The sequence below is a fragment of the Myotis myotis genome, unplaced genomic scaffold (assembly GCF_014108235.1).
Source record: "Myotis myotis isolate mMyoMyo1 unplaced genomic scaffold, mMyoMyo1.p scaffold_m19_p_3, whole genome shotgun sequence".
NCBI classification, from domain to species: Eukaryota; Metazoa; Chordata; class Mammalia; order Chiroptera; family Vespertilionidae; genus Myotis; species Myotis myotis.
In genome coordinates, this window is record NW_023416335.1 from 148,951,025 (window position 1) to 148,977,373 (window position 26,349).

At 42.4% G+C, this 26,349-nt stretch overlaps 1 protein-coding gene across 6 annotated transcripts in view; it reads right to left on the minus strand.

Moving 5' to 3' along the window:
- The window catches only part of CAND1 (cullin associated and neddylation dissociated 1), a 59,483-nt gene extending 41,000 nt beyond the window's left edge, over positions 1-18,483 (minus strand). Inside the window, exons 1-2 of one of the 6 annotated variants that reach the window (XM_036297744.1) lie at positions 18,055-18,477; positions 2,521-2,664 (exon numbers count right to left, since the gene is read on the minus strand). In XM_036297744.1, coding sequence (XP_036153637.1) covers positions 2,521-2,664; positions 18,055-18,122 — 212 coding nt within the window. In that variant the 5' untranslated portion in view covers positions 18,123-18,477. Of the gene's footprint in view, positions 1-2,520; positions 2,665-18,054 lie in introns of those variants that run through there. The other 5 variants (XM_036297743.1, XM_036297749.1, XM_036297747.1 and 2 more) reach the window with 5 other exon arrangements.
- Between the last annotated feature and the right edge of the window lie 7,866 nt (positions 18,484-26,349).

Below are 26,349 nucleotides of genomic sequence, written 5' to 3' on the forward strand. Positions count from 1 at the left end.
AAAAAAGACCTAACTTTTCACCTATGATGCCTACCACCTTCATCATGTACTTTCCACTCTATTTTACTTCATTGTTCTATTAATGCCTCACTACTTCACTGCTTTGATTAGAGAAACACAATGTTTTCCTATCAAATAAGGCTAATCAATGCCCCCACCCCAACTCCACTACTTGTTATACTTTTATAGGGTTTTCTTAGCTACCTTGAGCAAACACCCTGCCCTCTTCTCCTTCCCACCAAAATTTACTTTAGAATCAATTTCTCTATCTTGTGGGGAAAAGCACTGATTTTTATAATTAGGTAAGCATTAAATTAGTCTGGAGAAATTGAGTTATCCTGACCCAAGAACTTGGGATGTCTTTCCAGTTGTTCCAAGTACAGTTTTGTTATCCATTAGGAGTATTTTAAAGTTTTCCTTGATAAAAGTTTTGAAAAAGATAAAATTGTTAAGTTTCTCTTACATTATAAGATAGCCTCACTCAAGATCACCATTGTAACATTTCTTGTTACATTTATTCTGAGGCATTTTGTCTTTCTGTTGCTGTAATAAATGGACATTTGTCCCCATATCTTCCAACTGGCTATTACCTGCTTATATGAAAGTTACTGTTTTTTGTTCATTAATTTTACATTCTGTTACTTCACGGAATTCTCATTGCTTACCTTAATATTTTTTTCTATATTGACTTAATTTTTCCCAGGTACCTTTTTCAATTCTTATGCGTACAAACCTTCTCCTTGTCTTACAGTGGCTAATATCTTCAATTTATTGGTATTTGTGTTGAGGTGTGAATGTGTGTTTGTGAACTTTTAATGTTAAAAAGATACTATCAAATCCATATTATTGTTTTACTTCAAACTGGTGATGAATTCTCTCTAGTGAGATAAAGCATCTCTGACCTGTTTTTCCCCCTAATGACACATTAAATATGATGCTAGTCTTTGAAAGATGCTTCACTCCTCTAATTATCCAAAGTAACCTAAGAGTTGGGTTATGTTTTTTTGTGTGTGTTTTTTCTAAATCAAAATGAAGGTAGAGTCTCACACTGCCTTGACAATTAACCAGGCAGTATTTTCCTTCCTCCGATCTATTAAAGTGATGAAACAAATGTATCAATAAAGCACATAATATTGAACTGCCCTATATTCTTGTGATGAACCTCATTTGATCATGGGACGTTACACTTAATATGCTGTTTAATTTTATTTTGAACATTTAAATGAAACTGGTCTGTAGTTTTCTTTTTTAGTGTTATCTTTATTTAGTCAGGATTTGATATCAGTATTTAGCTTAAATAAAAGACTGGATGGTTTTCATACTTTATGTTCTGGAATAGTACTAGAAGTATGTGTACTGGAATTATATACTCTTTGAAGTCTCAAAGAGTATGTGAAAGATTTCTGGGCCTGACTGTCCTTCGGATGATAAAAAAAATTTAAAAGATGAAAATGTCCCAAGTTAAAGAAACATGTATGAAAGTTGTACTGTATGTCTAGAAATTCTATATTGATCTATGAGCCTCACATTTTTGTCTACTCTTAGAGCAAGTATCTAAAGGCTTAGCTCAAAACAAATTAAAAACCTTTATAAGGAATCCAATAAAGGAATAGTAATGAGATAATACTTCATTTAAATTGATTATCACATATTATATAACATAAAATGACATAAAATTCCATTACTTAATTTTTATATGAAACTAAAGGTTACACTTACTATGTAAATTAAGGATTTCTAATATTTTGGTATGTATAAATTAAAAAGATGCATTGATAGAGTAAGTCCAACTTTCAAGTTTTCTTCTTAGCATCATGTCTAACGTGATGCTCTGTACTGTACACACAAAGACAACTGAAATTCTCACAATTTTTAAGAAAGGTTCTTTGTAGCCTGGTCGGTATGGCTCAGTGGTTGAGAATCACCAATGAACCAGTAGGTCACAGTTAGATTCCCAGTCAGGGCACATGCCCAGGTTGCAGGCTCAATCCCCATGGGAAGGGGGGGTTGGGGGGTGGGAGGGGTATGCAGGAGGTGGCCAATCAATGATTCTCTCTCATCACTGATGTTTCTATCTTTCTCCCTATCCCTTCCTCTCTGAAATCAATAAAATATTTTTAAAAAAAGGTTCTTTGTAACTATTTTATCATCAGTGTTAATGATGCTGTTTTAACTGCTGCTATTCTTTAAGTCTTATTTTTGTCTGTACTTTCCTTGAACTCCTTGAACACTAGAATATAGAGATGGATAGAGGTAGGTAGGCATTTTAATAAAGCTAAAAAATAATTGGGTCAAACAAGTGAGAGAACCACTCTTCCTGGAGTTTCCTATATGTACTTTAAAAGAAATTAAATACCATAAAATACATTTAGTCAATATAAAAACTATAAGAAAATGTAGTATACCAAGTATAAATACTAAACATTCACCAGTCACCTAATACAAGACTAAGATAATTTACCATTACAGTATTTTAAATGTGGTAAAGAGCATAGTAAGCAAGTAAAAAAAACAACTTACCATTTGACAGCTAAATTCTGTACCTCTCCATTTTTATCTTCCAGTAACTTCAAAATCATTTTCACTACTTTCCTTTCGCTATCATCATCCAACTTGATAGAATCTTTCTGCAGTTCTGTCATCAAATCATTTGTAGCCATAAACCTACCAAAAAATTAAAATTTGTTAATTTCAATCAGGTATCATTACCCAAAATTATCTTTTCCAGGTTAGTCTTGACTTCACATTTACTGACAGACCCTACAGTGAGTGATCTTTCATTCTAATTAATTGCATCACTGCTTTTAAGGGGAGAAAAGCTCCTCCTAATTTTTTCTTTGCATGCGATTTGAGTTTTACCTAGGAAGCCTTTAACAACAAACATTAAGAATACCTTCTTAAGTAATACTGTGTGTTACATATTACATATTAATACAAATTCTCATCTCCATCCCAACTCCCACCACTAGGTATCAGGTGTCTTTTCAAGAAAAGTGATAATGAGGTGATTCTGGAAAGCTGTTCCACCTGACATCCAAGCCCCTCCCCTTAAGAACCACTGCCAAAGGAAGGTTTAATACTGAACAGCCTGACAAAATCCCCACTGATCAACTGTCTAATCTCAGTTTTAAATAAAAGGACTAAACAGAAGATATAAATAAGGTAAACAGACTTGCAGATTTCTTCCCTTATACCTCACCAGAGAGTTCATTGTTTTAAAAGTAATTTCGCAGAATATCAGATAAGCCCATTGAAATAAAGCTCCAAAAATCTGTTTAAAGACCAAATGAACTTTCCCCATAATTCTTGGCTCCCCATTACCTAAAAAAAGAATCTAACAGAAATAACTACTTAATGCCTTTTTCTTTTATTTCAACCAGATCCAGTTTGAGCAAAATTTAAATATTTTATGTTACATGCAGAAATGCCAAAGATCCATGTTTAAACCAATTAAACAAATTAGAGCTAAAATGATAAGTTTTTTGACAATTTTCCCAATTTCTTGATCAGACTACTTTAGTAATGTATGTATCTATTGGGATTTTTATCAGCTATGCAGATAATCTGGCAACTTAGGCAATAAGTTATGTGGCAAGAATTTGGCAAAAGAACTTAATTTAGCAATTCATCAATTATAAGACAGTTTAAGGATAAGTCCAGTAATTAGTATATTCATTTAATGCTAACTTCACAGTTTAAAATTACATGCAAGCACAATTCTTATCAAATTTTGTAAAGGTAGTTTGGCTCCCTCCTGCATGCCCCCTACTGGGGAATCAAGCCTGATACCAGGCATGTGCCCGGACCAAGAATGGAACTGTGATATCCTGGGAACTGGGTCAACACTCAACCACTGAGTAACACTGGCAGATTAAGCATGTAATAATTCTCCTAATTGGAAGCCCATCTCCATTTTATATGACAAAAGTATGTTAAAACTACACAATATTCTGGAAAGTAAAATAAAACAACTGAATAACACATGAAGGCAGGCACTTTTACACAGAAAACAATTAAAAGCATCTTAACCATTTTACTTAGATAAAATTCATTAAATAACCATAGTAATTAGCACCTCTAAGAATCCCTGAAATGCTAATCATGTTAAAGAAAAACATGATGACCATCAATTTCAGTAAAAAAGCAGATAAGCCCAATGTAGAAAAATGTTTTGGTTCCAGGATCGATCCCCATTAGGGGGCGTGCAGGAGGCAGCTGATCAAAGGATCAACCAGTTGCTTAGGGTTTTATATATCTATATAATAAAAGGCTAATATGCACATTGACCGAACTACAGAATGACCGGTCGCTATGAAGCACACTGACCACCAGGGGGCAGACGCTCAACACAGGAGTGGTCAGTGCACTCCCATAGGGGGAGTGCCACTCAGCCAGAAGCCAGGCTCACAGCTAGCAAGCGCAGTGGTGGTGGCGGAAGCCTCTCCCGCCTCTGCTAAAGATGTCTGACTGATGGCTTAGGCCTGCTCTCCCACGGAGAGCAGGCCTAAGCCGTCAGTTTGACATCCCCCAAGGGCTCCTGGGCTGTAAGAGGGCGGAGGCTGGGCTGAGGGGACCCCCCACCAAGTGCACAAATTTCATGCTCTGGGCCTCTAGGATAGATATAAAAGGCTAAGTATCCATCCATCGACCGGTAGCTATGATGCACACTGACCACCATGGGGCAGACGCTCAACACAGCAGTTGCCATGACACACACTGGCCATCTACACTAATAAAAGAAAAACATGGTAATTAGCGTACGACCGCTACCCTTCCCATTGGCTAATCAGGGAAATATGCAAATTAACTGTCAGCCAAGATGGCGGCCAGCAGCCAGGCAGCTTGAAACTAACATGAGGCTTGCTTGCTTCAGTGACAGATATTCCAACGTTCCCCGCAGGCTGCTGCAGGCCTCTGAACCTGCAGTTTCAAACATTATAACAAATACAGATGCTAAACAAAACCTCAGCCAGCTGAGATCTCAGAGCTGGAGTTGATACAGAGTTTCAAGAACCGAAACAAACCAGATACCTGCTTTCAGGAGCGGAGGCTTAAGAGCTGGAGCCTCAGAGCTAAAGCTGGCCCAGAACAAAAAAAACAAAAAAAAAGAAAAAAAGGAGCAGTTGGGAGCTTCAGTCCCAGCCTGAAAACAGCCTTTAGCCCCTCACCCAGACTGGCCAGGCACCCCAGTGGGGACCCCCACCCTGAAGGGTGTGTGACCAGCTGCAAACAGCCATCATCCCCTCATCCAGGCTGGCCAGGCACCCCAGTGGGGGCCCCCACCCTGATCCAGGACACCCTTCAGGGCAAACCAGCTGGCCCCCACCTGTGCACCAGGCCTCTACCCTATATAGTAAAAGGGTAATATGCCTCCCAGCACCGGGATCAGCGGAGCCGCAAGGCCTCCCAGCACCGGGATCAGCGTGACAGGGGGCAGCGCCCAAACCCCCTGATTGCCCTGCAGCTCTGTGTGTGACAGGGTGCAGGGCCACAACCTCCCTATCGGCCTTGCTCTGTTCGTGACAGGGGAAGGCGCCCCAAACCCCTGATCAGCCCTGCTCTGTGGGTGATAGAGGGTGGCGCCCCAACCCCCCTCCCCCACGGGCCCTGCTCTGTGTGTGATGGGGTAGAGCCATAACCTCCCCATTGGACCTGCCCTGAGTGTGACAGTGGCGGCGCCCCAACCCCCTGCTCAGCCCTGCTCTGTGGGTGATAGAGGGTGGCGCCCCAACCCCCTGATCTGCCCTGCTCTGTGTGTGACAGGGGGCGGTGTGCCAACTCCCCTATCGGCCCTGCTCTGTGCGTGACAGGGGGGAGCTCCCCAACCTCCTGATGGGCCCTGCTCTGTGCGTGACAGGGGGGAGCTCCCCAACCCCCTGATGGGCCCTGCTCTGTGCGTGACAGGGGGTGGCGCCACAACCTCTCCATCGACTCTGCCTTGAGTGTGACAGGGGGCGGTGCCCCAACCCCCCAATTGGCCCTACCCTGAGCGTGACTGAGGGTGGCATCGCAACCTCCCAATCTGCCCTGCTCTGTGCATGACAGGGGGCGGTGCCCCAACTCCCCAATCGGCCCTGCTCTGAGCCCAACCAGGGGCTGCACCTAGGGATTGGGCCTGCCCTCTGCCACCCGGGAGCAGGCCTAAGCCAGCAGGTCGTTATCTCCCAAGGGGTCCCAGACTGCGAGAGGGCACAGGCCGGGCTGAGGGACCCCCCCCCCCCCCCCGCGTGCACAAATTTTTGTGCACTGGGCCTCTAGTTTAAAAATAAATGGCACCATGGACCTGTCGCCGACAAACCAATACTCGGCTTCCCCTAAGTGGAACACAGGCCCCACCCCCACCCCAGAGTGACACCCCACCAAATTGCAGCCAACGCTACCAAGACCCCACAGCGCAAAATGCAGCCCATAGGCCAGCCAAGCCCAGAAACTGTCACTGTGGGAAGCGGGTAATGATGTCATGTAGCAACCCTGGCTTCCTCTCCCTAGCGACTAGCCTCCTTGGAGTTTCTTCAGCCCAGGAACCCGGCTTGCTTTATAGCCAGGTGCAAACATTTTACAGTTTAACCAAATGTTTGGGAAGCATTTTTCTGTGCTTCATCTCCTTTGATCCTCACAGAAGTCCTGGAGTAGGTAGATAGGAGACTTGGTAGAATCTTATTATCTTTTCATTAGCAAGACGTGAATAGTTATATTAAAATATTTTTTCTAATTAATTTCCTTTCAATGTGCATGAATCTGTGCATCGGGACACTAGTATTCTAATAAAGAAGTCTCCTGATTTTCAAAAAACTATTAATGGTTAACTTTTTTTTAAAAAAAGAGTTAAAATGAGCACCAGCAAAATTAGCAATAGCTAATATTTTTAAAAACCAGAAAAATTGGATATAGTATGAGGTTACAATAAGAGTTACCCCTGAATATTTCTTCCTTATGTTAATTTAATATAAGAAACTGTATTAAAAATCTTCTTATAAGGAAATTGACCATTTTGAATGTTCTCTATGGCAGATTGAAAAGCTAGTTGGTAAACTGTCCCTTGAGCATTTACTCTTTTAGGCATGATACTAATGGCTTGGATAATAAACACAGACTCAGTCCCTTTCTCTTAACTTTTTCATCTACTAATGGGAAGACTAGTAAAGACAAATTTCAATGTTACAAATTTTTAAAAACAATACTTAAAGGCATTTGGCAATGATCACTCCAAAAAACCGATGCTTAGTTTGGGTTTCAAAAGATTAATAGGGGTTTGCATTAGGAAAGCTGGTTTGGAATTTTAAATTTTTTATCTTTGTGTGGGTGGTAGTGGTGAATAAGTACCTCAGTGTAAAGCACTAAGGAGCAGTGCAGTGGAAAGTCGATCTGATAACCAAGAAGGCAAATAGGGTATACAATGTGGATATGCCAGACAGAGATGATTTATACCCATGTGGACAGAGTGGGATGGTGAGAGAGTTCAAAACAGTGCTCAATTTAAAACTTATTAACTATATTTCTGGATCACAGTTGATTATGGGTAACTAATACTGCAGGAAGAGAAACTGTGGATAAAAAGGCACTAATGTATCTCTTCTCAGTCTACTTAGTGTCGGGTTTTATACACAATTGTGCTTTTTGCTGGTAATTTTGCTATTTAAAATGACCCCCAATAGTAGTGCAAAAGTACTGTCTAGTATTCCTAAGTACAAGAAAGCTGTGATGCATCTCCCCGAAAAAACTACATGTCAGATTTGTTTAGGCATAAGTTATAGTGCTGTTGGCCTTGAGTTCAATATTATAAATCAATATTCTATATAATAAAACTTTAATATGCAAATTGACCAAACATCGGAACGACCAGTCGCTATGACATCCAATGGCTACCAGGGGGCAGACTCTCAACGCAGGAGATGCCCTTTGGTGGTCAGTGCACTGCCACAGGGGGTGCGATGCTCAGTCAGAAGCCGGGCTCACAGCTGGCGAGTGCAGCGTTGGTGTCAGGAGCCTCTCTTGCCTCTTCTGCAGGCGGGTGGAAAGGAGCAAGGAGTCCCAAACCAGGCTGAGGGACTCCCCCTCCCCCTACACAAATTTTGTGTAACGGGCCTCTAATATATTAAATAAGGTGTTTTTAAACAGAAACACATATAACACCAAGTTACAAACCCTGTATTTCCCCTAAAAGCAATGTTTCAGAATAGCTAATTGAATCTTCATGGCAACTTTGAATAATGAGAACCAACCCTGAGATTTACAAGGTTAAAATTAAGAGGACTCTGAAATTGATTAGATATGGGAATGGTAAGACATGAGTTAGGGCCCTAACCTGTTTGGCTCACTGGATAGAGCGTCAGCCTGTGGACTGAAGGGTCCCAGGTTCAATTCTGGTCAAGGGCATGTACCTTGGTTGTGAGCACATCCCCAGTAGGGAGTGTGCAGGAGGCAGCTGATCGATGTTTCTAACTCTCTATCCCTCTCCCTTCCTCTCTGTAAAAAAAATCAATAAAATATATTTTTAAAAATAAAAATAAATAAATAAAAAGACAAGAGTTAGGAAATGGACAGAGAAGAAGAAAACCACAGGACTCAGATGTGATAGTCGAATAGGTAGCCTGTCCAGAGTCTTAATGTTATTAAACAGCCACTGTCACATCAGATGGTTCAACCTCTAATCTTACAACAGAAGAAAGGATTAATAAGCCTGGCTCAACTACAAACTACATAAAATGGCTACTCTTCTGATCTGAAACAACAAAATATCAGCAATAGTGAAGATGTGAACTGAACATCATGAATTAATGTCCTGCAGCCCAAATTCATCTGCCTTTGGCCAAAAATGAAAACTGAGAAAGCAGCAGCAGCCACTGAAGTCCAGGAATTGATCTGAGGCTCATACCTAAACCTCAATGTTACTCCAAACTGATCTGATGTTTATAGCTAAAGCATATTGTTTCATCGACATAACCTCACAGAACAACCTTATCAGACAAGGTCACTAAGCAACATAAAATACCAAAAACTTTCTCCTCTCTTGAGTGACTGACCAATTACAGCTCTTCCTCTGCTTTAGTCTGCCCTACCTGTAACATTAAGATGTCAAATGATGCAAGTGCCCTGGTTTCAGACAACATCCAATCTAAACCAAGTCTCCACTTCATTATATCTTTTTCCAAATTACCCAAATAAATAGGTCCCAAACCTCTTGCTGATGTGCTCCCTTACTATAATAGTAATAAATCCAAGCTGTGTCAGGGATAACTATGTAAAATAATTTCAAGAAGGAAAAAGTAGTAAACTGCTTACATATCAAATACCAGTAAAGAAAATACCCACTAAATTAGTTACATGAAGATTGTCAGGAATTTGGGGGAAGAGTAATTTAAGCGAACTTAGGTGGGCAACAGCTAAGAAGTTTAAAGCTTATCTTGTAATCAATGGGAATTAGTGGGGAAGGATATGATCAGGTCAGGAAGAAAATTCTAATGGAACAGTTACTAACAGATTGGATTAAAAAGAGGCCTGAGCCCTGGGCTGTGTGTGTGGCTCAGTTGGTCAGAGCTTAATTCCCTGCACCGAAGGGTCTTAGAGTTGATTTCTGGTGAGGACACACATCTAGGTTGCAGGTTTGACCCCAGTCTTCTAAGGGAGGCAACTGATCAATGTATCTTTCACATCAATGTCGTCCCCCCACCTTTCCCCCTTCTCTAAAATCAACAACAACAACAATAATAGCAGTAATAATAAAAAGGCCCTACAGGGAGACTAATTTGAGAAGAAAGGTAAAAGGGTGACATCAAGATTTTCCAACTGGGACATTTGGTGAATGGTAATGTAACAAGACAAAATTAGAATTAGAATTAAAATAAAGGTGTAATTTAAGGTGAGAGAGGGGGAAATTAAGATGTTAACTTTTAGACTCCCATGGGAATACCACTTGGATATAACTTACAGGCAGTGCCATTCATTTATTCAACAAATATTTTGGGAATATTATCATTAGAAACTGTGCCAAGCCCTGCAAACACAGTTATGAACAAGACAGTCATGGTCTAGAATTTCCACACCTCGCTTATTCTACAAAACTGAAAATTCCTTAAGGAGAGAAATTATTCAATGCAGAGAAGCATAAATAATGGTAGAAATAAATACCTTGTACTGCACAATGAGTAATTCACCACAACCTTTCCCTCATATGTAAACACAATTTTACCCTTGTGGTCAACTGCATCAAAAATCTAAATGTATGAGCCAACTGCTTCACCCAGTGAACCAACTCTCTTTCAAAGATCTTGTACACACACCACTGGAATTTAGCTTTTTCTTACTTATTCCCTTAGAGCAGTGGTTCTCAACCTTGACTGCACATTAGAATCACCTGGGAATCTTTTTAAAATCCTGGTTTCTGGGCCTCATCCTCTGGAAATTCTGTTTCTTTGTTATGGGGTGGGGCCACAACATTAGTAACAAAGAAACAGACTTCCCGGAGGATGAGGCCCAGAAACCAGGATTTTAAAAAGATTCCCAGGTGATTCTAATGTGCAGCCAAGGTTGAGAACCACTGCCTCAGAGCCATGAATTAACTTGGGTCAGTCTTAATATTGCTCACGTAAACAGAACTAATTTTTTGTCATCTTTCTTCTTACCAGTTCCCTCAATGAGGTCAGTGGTGAGCTGCAATATAATCAGTGTTACCAGTATACCTATATCAAGAAAAATCACGTAGCCCTAGCTGGTTTGGCTCAATGGATTGAGCGTCAGTCAGCCTGCGGAGGGTCCCAGGTTCAATTCTGCCCAAGGGCACATGCCTGGGTTGCAGGCTCAGTCCCCAGTAGGGGGTGTGCAGGAGGAGGCAGCCAATCAATGATTCTCTCTCATCATTGATGTTTCTATCTCTCCCTCCCTCTCCCTTCCTCTCTAAAATCAATAAAATATATTTTTAAAAAAAGAAAAATCACGTAAGTGAAAGCAAGTAACTTACTGCCATCAACCTGCATGGTACTTAAAAATACCCCCAAATCACCTTCTTATTCTCTACAAATCTATTTCTTCTGCTTAAACCTACTTTTTTTTGAGCACAAGCAGTCCAGTTAACTTCACTTAGTATTTTCTGTTACATTTCTGTGAATGCCCACACAGTACTGTCAGCTATGTTACAGGATCTCTAATGTCCCTTCCAGCTCTGAAAGCCTGATTCCATTTAACAGTACTGAGGTTTTTATTAGCATTTAAACAGCTTTCTAGAGAAAATGATTTCCAATATCCAAAACACAAATACACTGGGTAACACACAAACCATTATCAAACTAAGAAATTCTACAATGCAGTGAATTATTTTAGATTGTATAAAATGGTATACAAAAAAATACACTGGCCCTGGCTGGTGTGCCAAATGGTTAGAGCACTGGCCGGCATAATGAAGGGTCTTGGCTTCAATTCCTGGTCAAGGGCACTGTACCTGGATTGCAGGTTTGATCCCCACCCCAGTCTGGTAAAGTGAAGAAGGCAACCAATTGATGTCCCTCACATCACTGTTTCTCTTTTTCTTTCTTTCTCCCTTCCTTTCACACTCCCTCTTAAATAAAATAAAAATAGATTGGTAGATTTCATACTGGCTTCTGGAGGAAACTTCCCCAAATCCCTACATGCTTTTTTCTTAACTTGAACTAAAATCCAATTCAACTAAACAAGTAGCTATTGGGAACCTACATGGTCAAGGCACTAAACAGAGTAAAGAATTCAGTTCAGTTAAGACAAGGTTCCTTACCCTCAAAGAGTTTCCAGAACAATACTCACCCCCAAGCTAGGTACAGTCAAGATAATCTCCCCCTTCCCCCCAATGAAATGCTGTACATGTGCTTTCTTTTTTAAAAAACTTTTAATTATTATTTGTAACCCTCACCCGAGGATATTTTTCCATTGATTTTTATAGAGAGTGGAAGGGAGAGGGAAGACAGAGAGAAACATCGATGTGAGAGAAATACATCAATTGGTTGCCACCTGCATGCACCCTGCCCAGGGTCTGGGCCAGGGAGGAGGAGCCTGCAACCGAGGTAGATGCCCTTGACCAGAACTGAACTCAGGACCCTTTGGTCCGCAAGCCAACGCTTTATCCACTGAGCCAAACCGGCTAGGGCTGTATGTATACTTTCACACAGTTTTCTCTACATACAATTTAAAGAACTAGCTTAGACCCTCAGACACTCTACAACATGAATCTCCTTGCTTTTTTTTCATCTTCTCTGCCACTTCAGCCTACAAAGACATATTGCCATGGAGTACTTATCTTTTTTACAGTAGTGTCTTAACCATTCAGCCAGCATGCAGATATTGTGGGCAAGCACAAGATCTTCAACTTTTTGTATTCTCTCTTAGGGAATTATTAAAAGCTTCTTCCAGCACAATATATTCCCTAAGTCTAACTTGGAACTGAAATTTAAGGACTTACTTTTAATGTCCCCTAGTCAAAACCCTGGAGAAGGAGCACACAGTGTTCATGTTCTGGGGATATCTGGAAAACCTAGATCCACTACTGTCAAGCTGACCTTGGGCAAGTAATTAACATGACCATTTCAGTTTCCTCAGCTGTAACAGAGATTGTTAGTATCCACTTAACTAAATAGGATCACCCTGGGAGGCAGAGGGGCCTGGATTGGAACACTCACCAAAAGGTGGTTGGGTTCGATTCCAGGTGAAGGCATGTAAGGGTGGCAACCAATCAATGTTTTATCTCTCACTCTCCCTTAAAAAAAAAAAAAAAGAAAGAAAACACAAAAACAAACGAATTTAAAACAACAGAAAAACAATATATCCTCAGGTGAAGATTAAAAATAAACAAACAGTATCAAGTGCATAAAAGTCCACACTAACCATTATTATTAACTACTAGAGGCCCAGTGCACAAAATTCATGCACTCAGGGATGGGGGGGTGGGAGATCCCTCAGCCCAGTCTGTGCCCTTTCACAGTCTGGGAGCCCTTGGGGGATGTCTGACTGTTGGACATCCTTAGTGCTGTTGTAGAGGCAGGAGAAGCTCCCAGCACTGCCATTGCACTCACCAGCTGTGAGACCAGCTCAGGGCTTCTGGCTGAGTGGTGCTCCCCCTGTGGGAGCACAATGACCACCAGGGGCAGCTCTTGTGTTGAGTGTCTGCCCCCTGATGGTCAGTGCACGTCATAGTGACCAGTCATTCCACCGTTCAGTCTATTTGCATATTAGCCTTTTATTATATAGAATTATGAACAGAGGAATAAAAGAAAGGTAAACTTTTTCTTTAGCTCTTGACTCATTGGAATACTTTAATTCAGTTGGTGGTGAAGTAACCTATATAATAAAAGCCTAGTATGCTAAGTGTCTAGTCCTCCGTTTAACCAATCAAAGCATAATATGCTAATGATATGCTAAGGCCGCTCAACCACTATGATGTACACTGACCACTAGGGGGCACACAGTTGACCCGTCAACCAGTCGCTATGATGTGCACTGACCACCAGGGGGCAGATGCTTCAACCAGTAGATTAGCTTGCTGCTAGGGTCTGGCCAATAGGGGCTGAGCGAGGAGCAGGCCTAAGCCGTCAGTAGGACATCCCCCCCGGGCTCCCAGACTGTGAGAGGGTGCAGGTCGGGCCGAGGAACCCCCACTCCCCCAAAGTGCACGAATTTCGTGCATCAAGCCTCTAGTCCTATCTAATAAAAGAGAAACATGGTGATTGGTGTACGACCGCTACCCTTCCCGTTGGCTAATCAGGGAAATATGCAAATTAACTGCCAGCCAAGATGGCGGCCAGCAGCCAGGTAGCTTGAAACTAACATGAGGCTTGCTACCTTCAGTGACGGAGAACTCCAACTTTCCCCACCTGCCGCTGCAGGCCTCTGAGCTGCAATTCTAAGCAACTATGTAACAAATACAGAAGCTAAACAAAACCCCAGAAACCTGCTTTAGTCCTTCGGGCTTCAGCCAGCAGGATCGCAACATTGTAAGCAAAGGCCAGAAACCTACTTTCAGCAGCGGAGGCCTAAGAGCTGGAGCCAAGCCTCAAAGCTAAAGCTGGCCCAGAATAAAAAAAAAAAGAAACAGGAAAAAACAAAAACAGGAGTGGTTGGGAGCTTCAGTCACCCCCAGCCTGAAAACAGCCCTCAGCCTCTCACCCAGAATGGCCAGGCACCCCAGTGGGGACCCCCACCCTGAAGGGTATGTGACCAGCTGCAAACAGCCATCATCCCCTCACCCAGGCTGGCCAGGCACCCCAGTGGGGACCCCCACCCTGATCCAGGACACCCTTCAGGGCAAACCAGCCGGCACCCACCCATGCACCAGGCCTCTACCCTATATAGTAAAAGGGTAATATGCCTCCCGGCACTGGGATCAGCGTGACGGGGGCAGCGCCCAAACCCCCTGATCGCCCTGGGGCTGTGTGTGTGACAGGGGGCGGGGCCACAACCTCCCTATCCACCCTGCTCTGTTCATGACAGGGAAAGGCGCCCCAACCCTTTGATCAGCCCTGCTCTGTGCCTGATGGGGGGGAGCTCCCCAACCCCTGATCGCCCTGTGGCTCTGTGTGTGACAGGGTGCGGCGCCCCAACCCCCTGATCGGCCCTGCTCTGTGGGTGATAGAGGGCAGCGCCCCAACCCCCTGATTGGCCCTGCTGTGTGCGTGACAGGGTACAGAGCCCCAACCCCCCTGATGGGCCCTGCTCTGTGCGTGACAGGCGGTGGCGCCGCAACCTCCCCATCGACCCTGCCTTGAGTGTGACAGGGGACGGTGCCCCAACCCCCCAATTGGCCCTATCCTGAGCGTGACTGAGGGTGGCATCACAACCTCCCGATTGCCCTGTTCTGTGCATGACAGGGGGCGGCGCCCCAACTCCCCAGTCGGCCCTGCTCTGAGCCCAACCAGGGGCTGCACCTAGGGACTGGGCCTGCCCTCTGCCACCCGGGAGCAGGCCTAAGCCAGCAGGTCATTATCTCCCGAGGGGTCCCAGACTGCGAGAGGGCACAGGCTGGGCTGAGGCACCCCCCTCCCCCCCCAGTGCACAAATTTTTGTGCACCGGGCCTCTAGTATAAAAATAAAAGCAGAACTTAGTTATCTCAACCCAATATTAATATTCATAAGTGGGGCATTCACATGATTCACGCATATTGTTTTCAGTATGGTATCTACAGACTTACCTACCTACTGGTACTAAACCTTAATATATATCCCACCTTCAAAATATACAAAATACTAACCACAGAAAAAAAGGCATTAGTTGTCTGTTTTTTTCAATAAATTGAGCCTATGATTTAAGTCCCACAAAACAATTCTTTTAAAGTGATGACATTTCAAACTTTGAAGCCTGTACATACTTTTTTACCTTCTTTGCATTAATGGACGAAGAGTTATCCACAGAAACCTGAAATTCCTGGCCTATAAGGGACCTTACGTAATCACCCATGTACAAGTCTCTCAAGTGAAAATTTAATTCTAAATTAAATAGCCTTCTCAAGATCTCACAGATATTTCACAACAAAAAATCCTACATGACCAGAACTCATATCTTGAGACTAGTAGGTTTTCTGTTTGGAGTCCACCATGGGAAGAATACATTTTTTTCTTCCTTTTAGATGATTTTTCCCCCCTTTACCCCTTGGCACAAGGTAGAGTGGTTTGCACATGTTAGATACTATATAATGTTAAGTAGCCTTGTCCTCACAACTTTCTGGCACTAGGTATTGTAAAACATGTAGTAGAAAAACTCTGATATTTACATCAAAATAAACAAACAAGTAAATACATTTCTAATGAGAAATTAGAAAGCATTATTTTAAAACAGAATGTATTCAAGTAAATGCCTATACTGAAAAACCTCCAAATACTCACTATTTTAATTAATCTCTTAAATGTCTGTAATATACATAGTGCTTTAGTTCCAAAGACTGTCTTGTCTGTTAACTGGATGGTTTGAGCATATCACAAGTCTTTAAAACAGAATTAATAAAAACTCTTAATGATGCCAAATTACTAGAAGTCAATTATTGTTCCTAAACATATCTCCTACCTAAAATTATCTTTTATAATACTTATACGAACTATTATAAATATTTCAATATTACACTTTTCGGAGAATAATCCTCCCAGCAATGTTTTGATTTATTCCAGCTCAAATTGGTAGACAATCCTTATCAAGTTCAATACTGACTATAGCTTAACATCAGAGCATTAATTCTTTCAGTTTAAAAACCAAAAACCAAAAAGCATGTGTGTACTTTTGTCTTTACAGGAAATTCAAGAAAGCTTCAGTCAATAATCACATATGCATATTATTACATTTAATTTCTGTATTCTAAACATATTACCCACACAAGTCTGACTAGTTTAACAAAACTGGACTATTATTATAGGGAAAGTGCTATGTTTATACTGAAATCAAACACAATCAAAATGAAATTTAGTACCATACACTCCACTAACTGAAAGTTAGTTTTACTTAAACTTCAATGGCTTGAGTTGGGAGCAAGCAAAGCTGCAAATGAAAGTAAAGAGCATTCAAATCCTTTTTTAAAAAACAACCAACAACCAAAAATTTTTATTTCCCCTAAAAATCTTGATTTTGGCACTAGAACTACACAAATCTAAGTATCAAAACACCCAAAATAAACAAGCCTCCTCCAAAAAGTCACAACACTAAATCTTTAGTATTAGCAAACTAGATTTTAAAAGTTTCAAATATGATACTAAAAAACCCCCTAGGTAGCAACTTTCTAAAAATCACTTGGCTTTGAGTAAAACTGTATTTCATTGGCCATTTTAATATGCCAGCACATCAATTTATTTAGGAACACTCTACATTTTTCATTGTTCTTGTTTCACAAATCAGAAAATTTCTTCCTGGTAGATAAGATTTAGACATGTTTTCAGGCGTTAAATCATACTGTTCATACCACAAATAAATACATAAGCTCTTCAGCCACAATTTTAATGGAAGACTCTATGTTCTTTCAAAATGCACACAAAAATACAACCACTAAACCTCACAGAACAAAATGAGTATCAAAGAAAGAAAAAACACGTTTGTTCTAACATCAAGAGCTTTTTTAGTTAGGGATGGGATGGGAGGCGGGAAGGAAGGATTGAAAATTTTACCGTACTGCAAAAATGAAAGAGAAATCAAGGTAATCCGTGAAAACAGAACAATTCTTGCACATGCATGTTACCAAGGTCTGGAACCCACAGCGTGAGTCTTCTGGAACAGAACTGCTACCACATGGACCATCCGCCTCAGAAACTCCGCTTTTCCCACAAGACCCATTTGCTCGGCTTGCTTTGCTGTTTAAGGATCAGCAAGGCGCCTTCCGGGCAGTACACTTCGGATCTCAAACAAATAAAACTGAAACCCCGAGTTCCTGCTTGGGTTTTACCTGACCAGGGAACATGACAAGAGATGCTGGCGGGAAAACCCGACGAGTCCAGTTCCCTCGGTCCTGGCTGCCCTCCCCCTTCTCCCCACGCCCACGAATGAAACAGTCCAAAGGAAAAGTTTATAACTTAAATCTGAGGAGGGCTCGAAACCAGCAAAGCGTGCAAGACGAACGCCCCGAGGCCCGCTCGCCGCTGCGGGAGAGGAGGCGGCTCGCGGCTGGGCCCCCCCGAGCGCGGGCCCCGGCGAGCCAGCGGCCTAGCGCCTCCGGCGGCCCGGCGAGCAGGCCCGGCCCCCCGGTCTCCACGCCCGAGCAACTCCCCGCTCCACGGTGTGGGCGATTTCGCCCCTTTCCGCGACCTGGGACACGAAAGTCCCGCCGGGTGTGGGGGAGGGCGAAAGTGTAGCAGAGAACGCGCGGGGGGGACTTTTGGAGACACTGCAAGGGCCGGGGACCAGCGGCGGGCAACGGCCCGGAGAAAAGAATGGGGGGAGGGGGTCCCCCGGCGCGAGGGGAAAGGGGGCTGCCGGGACCTGGGATCCGAGGGGTGGGCAGGGGACTTCGGAGGAGCGGGGACGCCGGTGCAGGCCAAAGGGGTGGGGCATGGCCCGTCTGAGGGCCGCGCCGCGCCGCGGACGGGCGACCCCGAGGCGGGCTGAGGGTCGCATTTCGGCCTCACCTGAAGTCCTTGTCACTGGATGTCATTTTCTCCAGCAGATTGGAAATGTGGTACGAGGCGCTCGCCATGTTGACGGCCTCGATCCCGCCCGCTGGCGCTGCTGCTGCTGCTGCCCGCTGCCGCCGCCGCTGCTGCTGCTCCTCTCGCTCGCGGCGGTCTCGCTTCCAGGGTCGCAGCGCGACGCCGACGCTGACGAGGGAGGCGCCTCGACGGGTGGCCCCCTCCCCGGCGAGGCGTGGGCCTGTCCCGGGGAAAGCAGAGGCTACGAGGCCGGCCTAACCACGGCGCAGCTCGCCGGAGAGCGGGCTCATGGGAAGCAAGGAGTGCGGCCGGACCTTCCACTCGGGCTCGGCTCGCTCCCACTCCCTCCGCACTCTCTCCCCGGGGCAAGAGGCCAAAACCCGCCTCCTTCGCTCCGAGGGCGGGGGCGGCGGACGCGGGACGCTACGGCGAGCGGAGGTCAGGGTTCACGGAGGTCTCCCCACGCACGCTGTAGCGACGCTAGTTGAAGGGCAATCCTGTTGGAGGAGGCCTTTGTCAGTCTTCACGTGCGCCGCCTTTTAGGACGCAAGACCACGACCAAAGGGGCTCTTCTCGCGAGACTTAAATGCGACGGTTAAAGGATGGGGGACGAGTGGGACCAGTGTGCTTTAATCTAAAAATAACTTTTTTTTTTTTCCTGTGTGACGGAGGAAAAAGTTTACTAATTTTTAACGTGTATAAGGCCTGGAAATAATGCTAATGAACGGGTTAGCCTGGAGACCAACAATAGAATGACTCAAAGGAGCTTTCATGTTGAATCGGATGCGTGGCCTACACTGCTTTAACCACGATGGTAGAATGCTGCCACGTGAAAACCACAAATCCCAGAATTCAGTTTGGGGGGGTGTTATAGTGGATCAAGATGTGATTGGCTGAAGCAGCGTCTCTTTATTGGCTCCCGTAAAAGAGGAATGCTGGGATTTGCAGTCTGGTAAGGCAGCTGTAGTGGAGAGAAAACCTTTAGATCGCCGCGCGTTGGGTTTCTGCCGCAGATTCGGATTGTCTCTGCGTAAGGGATGTCTGCAGAGCTAGGCTGCCGCCTTTGGGCAGGCTCATTGCAGAGCAGTTGGTGTTCTTGGCAAAGGCCTAGTAGCAACTTTCTACCACTCGCTAATATTTAAAAGTGATGGTAGCCTCCTCTAAAGACAGCGGATCCTCTGCTGGGCACCCTCCTTCCATGTGTTTAAGAGCTCCCTAAAGCAAGAAAGACGCGTCATAAGATTAATGGGGCAACGACTGCTGATTGTATTCAGGGCCTACTCGTTTTATTCAGAGCAGCTAGCTCAATGACTACCCTCTGTAGTCAATTTTTTTTTTGGACTTGATAATCCTACAGCTGTCTATTTTATTGTGCCGAGAGACATACACACAGCAATCATAGATTAGATATCAAATCACTTGTTTTAGTATCCGATCAAAAATTCTCTTCTCATTGATGTTTCTATCTCTCCCTCCCCTTTTCTCCCTGGAATAAATAAAAACATTTAAGAAAAAAATTTAACACAGATGACACAGGTTTTGACCTCTTAATCCATATCCAAATTTTCCCTCATTATTCTTGTTTACCCCATGTATCCTTTTACTTTAATACTGCCTGCTTTTCTCCCCAGTAGTACCACATCTCTGCCCTCATTTTGCCGGTCAGCCATCATTAGGTTCCCTGAGAGCTTCAGCTGCAATTCCCTTCTGATCTGGACGACCTTTCCTCGGTAGTTAATATAAACTATACACATACATTTCACACACAAATAATCCAGTCATTTATCTTGTGTGGACCCCAAGGCTTAAAATCTGCCACCTGGTGATAACCTTTTCTTTTAGCCTGAATCCAAACTATGTGTAAATCCTTTCATTTTTCATTTTTCAACTGAGCAATAATATTTGTAGTCAGTCAGCTTGAGTGTAAATCCTGTTTACTGCCTCTTATTAGCTGTCTTAGGCAATTCACATTTAGCTCTCTAAACCTGGGTTTCTTCGTGGGTAACAAATGACCATCATGAGAGTATCACCTTATGGGGCTGTTTTAAGAGTCCAATAAGCTTTGTCTAACTGGGTTGCCATAAGAAAATACCATGGACTGGGTGGCTTAAACAGCAGAAATGTATATTCTCATGGTTCTGAAAGTCCAAGATCAATGTGCCAGCAAAGTTGGTTTCTCCTAAGGCGTTGGCTTGCAGATCACCGCCTTCTCATTGTGCTCTTACGCAGCCTTTTCTCGGTGTGCTCCCAGCCCTGGTCTCTCTTTCTCTTCTTTTTTTAAAAAATATATTTTATTGATTTTTTATAGCGAGGAAGGGAGAGGGATAGAGAGTTAGAAACATCAATCAACTGCCTCCTGCACTCTCCTTACTGGGGATGTGCCCGCAACCAAGGTACATGCCCTTGACTGGAATCGAACCTGGGACCCTTCAGTCTGCAGGCCAATGCTCTATCCACTGAGCCAAAAAAAAAAAAAATCGGTTAGGGCAGTGGTCAGCAAACTGCGGCTCGCGAGCCACATGTGGCTCTTTGGCCCCTTGAGTGTGGCTCTTCCTAAGCCTTAGGAGTACCCTAATTAAGTTAATAACAATGTACCTACCTATATAGTTTAAGTTTAAACAATTTGGCTCGCAAAAGAAATTTCAATCATTGTACTGTTGATATTTGGCTCTGTTGACTAATGAGTTTGCCGACCACTGGTTAGGGCAACTCTTTATCTTCTTATAAGGAAACCAGTCCTTTTGGATTAGGCCCCACCTTGTTAATCTTATTTAACCTTAACTGAGTTCTAATTTAATGTTAATTACTTCTTTGAAGGCCCTACCTCTAAATGCCTTCACATTGCAGATTAGGGCTTCAACATATGAATTTGGGGGAACACAATTCAGTCATAACATATATTGCATCTAAAGTACTCAGCACATGGTCTGGAACATAATAATGTTTATAATTAATATTTTTTGCACATTTACAAAGGTCATGATAACCACTTAATAAAAGTTGACTATTATTATTATATTCTGTCTTTTACTTGTCCCTATCCCAAACCATTCTACATAGCCAGTTTTTCAAAATACTGTTACCAATTTTTTAACAATATTTTTTTATTAATTTCAGAGAGGAAAGAAGAGGGAGAGATAGAAATATCAATGATGAGAGAGAATCATTGATCCACTGCCTCCTGAATGCCCCACACCAGGGATCAAGCCCAGAACCCAGGCATGTGCCCTGACCAGGAATCAGACCATGACCTCCTGGTTCATAGGCTGAGGCTCAGCCACTGAGCCACTCCAGCTGGGACTCTCTCCTTTTTTTCTGTATGAAACTAGAAGCTATTGTAAACGTTTCATCAAACCTCTAATTCTGACACCAACCCTCTCATTCTTATCAGATGACTTTGCACCTTATTTCAGAGAAAACATACCTCCATGCCACCAGACTTGGTTTGACCAGTATCCACCCTCCCGTTCTTCTGTTCAAGAGGGAATCATCTTTTTAAAAAAAAAATATATATATATATATATATATATATATATATATATATATACATACATATATTTTCAATTACAGCTGACATACAATATAATATTAGTTTCAGGAGTACAACATAGTGATTAGACACATATAATTTAAGAAGTGATCACCCATCTGACACGATATATAGTTACAATATCATTGACTATATTCCCTGTACTGTATTTTACATTTGGAAGGTGAACATGGTGGATGATGTGTGCAGACAGGCCAAATAGCTATCACAGACGGTGATTTAAGAAAAATTGACTTTATTTAAGGGAAGGGGGTGGGGGATGGCATATCCAAAGGGAAGGGCTGCACAGCACGGAGCCAAGGGGACATTGAATCAATGATGGCAGCACCCTGGAGCTGGAATTTCATCCTTACATGCAATCACTGGCAGGAAACTTTTGTCGTCATTTGGTTTGGGGGGCGGCGGTGCGGGGAGTCGGTGGGCTTGGAATGTGGATGGAATGCAGGTGTGCAATCAGGTGTCTTAGGACAGTTTCCATTCCTTACATGGTTTGACTCCTGATGTCCAGCAAATCTTTCCTGGTCTTTTGTTCTCTTGTGGTGGGAAACTTACAAATGGCCGTTAAGGTTTATAATGCCTTATAGTCAGTCCTAACATTTCCCTCAACCACTGAGCCATGCCAGCCAGGCTTAAAAGTTCCCTGGCTGCCCTGGCTGATTTGGCTCAGTGGATAGAGCATTGGCCTGTGGACTGAGAGGTCCTGGGTTCGATTCTGGTCAGGGGCACATGCCCGGGTTTTGGGCTCAATCCCCAGTGGGGGGCATACAGGAGGCAGCCAATCAATGGTTCTCTCTCATCATTAATGTTTCTATCTCCCTCTCCCTTCCTCTCTTAAATCAATAAAAATATTTTTTAAGAAGTTATTACTAAATAAAATCCAAATGTTTTGGCAATCAATGGCTTCCTTCATCTGTCACTATCCCTTTCTTTCTGACCTTTCTCTCACTAGTCTAATATAGGAATTGCTCCCATCAATTTCTTCGTTGAGTCCCTCAAAGACCCAGTTCCACGTTTTTATACATCACTATCATGATAAGCACTTGCTTATAGGCAGGTGCTGCATTAACTCATTTGACCCACATTTTAAGAGGCACAGAGAGTTTAAGCAACTTGCTGAAGGTCACCCAATAAATTACAGTCAGGATTAAAACCCAGGCAAATGTGGCTTAGAAAACTATGTTCCAAATCTCTATACTGGAATGCTTCTCCCCACCCGGGATGTCTTTCACATCCCCTGTCTCCCTTTCAAAAATCTTGAATCAATCATAGTGTTTATATGCTAGCCTCCAATAAGAGTGTAAATTCCCTAAGAGCATATACTACCAACTTTAAATCACTTCTGCTTCTTTCAAGTACTTAGCCCGTGACAAAGTCATAAGAGGCACTCAATTTTATTTTGTATTCTTGACCACTTAGAGACTTGATATGTGTGTCACTACACATGTCTGGTTACTAAATATTGGGGAAATCCTTTCCTTTAACGATCTGTAAAGGCTAAATTAATTTAAGTGCAAAGGAAATAAACCTAGATAAGACTATCCTCTGAAAGGTTTCTTTCTAGTCCGGTGGTTCTCAACCTGTGGGTCGCGACCCCTTTGGGGGTCGAATGACCCTTTCACAAGGGTCGCCTAAGACCATCGGAAAACACATATAATTACATATTGTTTTTGTGATTAATCACTATGCTTTGATTATGTTCAATTTGTAACAATGAAATTGGGGGTCACCACAACATGAGGAACTGTATTCAAGGGTCATAGCATTAGGAAGGTTGAGAACTACTGTTCTAGTCAATGGTCACAATGGAAAACTTAGACAAGAAATTTGAGAGAGGAAGAAAAAATGGAGTCCCTTTAGCTGTTAGAAGGTTCTTCAAATATCAATCAGTAGTTTAGCTTAATTCATAAACATTTATTTTGTGCCTACACTGTGGCAGGTACTAGATACCGGGGATCAAAGATGAGCAAGACATGTTCCTTAACCTTGAGGAACATTCATGTTGACCAAATCTTAAATCTTTTTTTTTTTTTTTTTTTAGGCAAAATTGATAACATTGTTTACCATAAGTATAGAATTAAAATAAATTTATATTCTATATTTGTAATAAGAAGTAGATCCTGAAATTGTCTTTAAGTGTTTAAATATGGTTAAGACTGGGGTGTATTAAGTATTTAGAGATAAATATTAATTAAGAGATTCTCATTTCTTCTGAGTGCTGGGTTTTTCTGTTTGTCAGATATGGGATTTTTTTTTTCTTTTGGAGCAGGAAGGGAAGGAACGGTTCAACACTCAGAACTCTGTGAACTAGTAGTTGTCACATTTCTCTGAAATCCTTTCTGCCCATGGTAGTCATCTCACAGACGGAAGGGTGTTAGTAGAACCAGAGCAACAAAGTCACTCCCAAAAGGTGAGACTGTCCTCCCTTGGTGGGTGTCTTTAAAAATAGTGTATTTTATGCCTAACATCTTCATCTTGGGAACTTCTAAAACAATAAGAAATGCCTCATTTTATACATATGTGGAGGGAATGTGAGGAAAGAGACCTCTAAGAATGCGGACGGGCAATAAAGAGGGATACGTTTAGAATGACAGTGACTCTTGTAGAGAGAAGGGAAAGGTCTGGAGTTATAGAACAAAGAACAAAATTTTCTTTGTCGGTTTTACAGCTCTTGAAGCCTAAATAGATAACATATAATTCCCCAGATATTTGAGAGGAATATTACTGAGTCCAGGTTATTTTCCCAAGAGATGCCTGAGGGCTTTATATCAATTTCCATCTTTCTCCACTATTATTACAAGGAAGCTCCACTGTACCATTTCCCAAACTGTGCACTAGTCCCTAACACTAGTTCCATAAGATACTCCTGTAACTCAATAGAAGCAAATACTCTTGGTGGGGGAGTATGTGTTAGAGAGTAGAGTTGTGGTTAAGAAAGAGTTTAGAAAGTAGGTTTCTTAACTGTGGGACATTTCAGAACATTTCATATGCTAAGTCTTGTGAATCCCTAACAGGAATATATGTAGAATCTCTATGAATTGAATTGTGTTTCCTTCCCCTCTCCTTCCCTATGCAGATACTTGACACATTTGAAATTTTTTAAAGTTCAACTTCCATTTCAAGGGATCAGAATACCACGAAACATGATTTGGATATCATTGTTCCATTGGTTATTTTTATTTTATTTTTTTAACTGAATTCTCAGTGGGTGATGGCAAGAAGGAAAATCTTGATAGAAAATGAATTTATTTGACATTTATTTTAAAACAGCCTTCTGCCAAGTGAATGTGGACTGAGCTTAATTCATACATTTGTCGTAAATTGAGTTAAAGGAAATAAAGAAAATAGAGCTATATTTATTCAACTAGTCATTAATTTCTGAAATACAATTCTTTGTTGAATGTCAAAGCTGATATGTTAATAGAGAAGGGAAAGGGCAATTCTGATTTGTGTTTCAGTGTAGACAGCTTTGCATGCAAATATAAATACATAAAACGCTTCCTGTTACAGATCATTTGTCAATACTGAATTCAACTTAGATGCAAAAGGAAGTAAATGCTATATATGACTAATCTTAAGAAGATTTATTTTCAATTGGTTGGAAACAACCCAATAGCTAGAGTTTTTCCTATGATCTACTCTCTTCTAAACAACTGCTAGGCGCTCTTTGTTAATTTTTAGTGGCACTCTAAATCAAACTTTATTGCAATTCTATGAAGGGATCATTCTTTTAGAGTTAGAAATACATTTGCAGTATATTAGAGAAAATTACAAAGATTATTTATGTTACTAAGGTATTGGCTTTAGACTATCTACCATTTCATTCTTATTTTTGACTTTTTAAAAATATATATATTGATTTTTTACAGAGAGGAAGAGAGAGGGATAGAGAGTTAGAAACATCGATCAGCTGCCTCCTGCACACTCCCTACTGGGTATGTGCACACAGCCAAGGTACATGCTCTTGACCGGATTTGAACCTAGGACCCTTGAGTCCACAGGCCAACGCTCTATCCACTGAGCCAGACCGGTTAGGGCTATTTTTGACTTTTATAATAATACTAGAGGCCCGATGCATGAAATTCATACACGGGTAGGGTCCCTAGGCCTGGCCGGTGATCAGGGCTGATCTGTGGGGCAGCCAGAAGGGCATTCAGGGGGCCCCCCGCAGGGACCAGCCTTGGCCAGCCTGCTGCTGCTCACTTGCTGATTCTGCCCCCCCACTGCCGCCTCTGGTTGCTTCCCTCTGCGGGGTGACCAGCAGGGCAATTGAGGGGCACCTGCTGGCACCCACCTTGGCTGGCCTGGGGCCTGCAGGCTGGGGACAGCTCCTGCATTGAGCATCTGCCCCCTGGTGGTCAGTGAGCATCATAGCGACTGGTCGTTCCACCAGTCATTCCACCGTTTGGTTGATTTGCATGTTAGGCTTTTATTATATAGGATTAACCATCATCTGGCATTTAAAAATCATGACATTTTCTGATACAACTTTATAAGATCACTGTCCAGGATTTTCAGGCAACTAAAAATATAACTTTATAAATGTAAAAGCTGGTTATCAGTTTTGGCAGAAGGATACAGAAGAAAGTGACAGAATTCAGCAAATGCTGCATTTTGCTTTAAATACAGATGTGCTGATGATGTCTTGTCCTGTTGCTTATAAAAATATCTGCTTGCTACCAGGTGCAAGTTTTTACTTTTGAGAAAAGGTGTGAAAAAGTAATTAA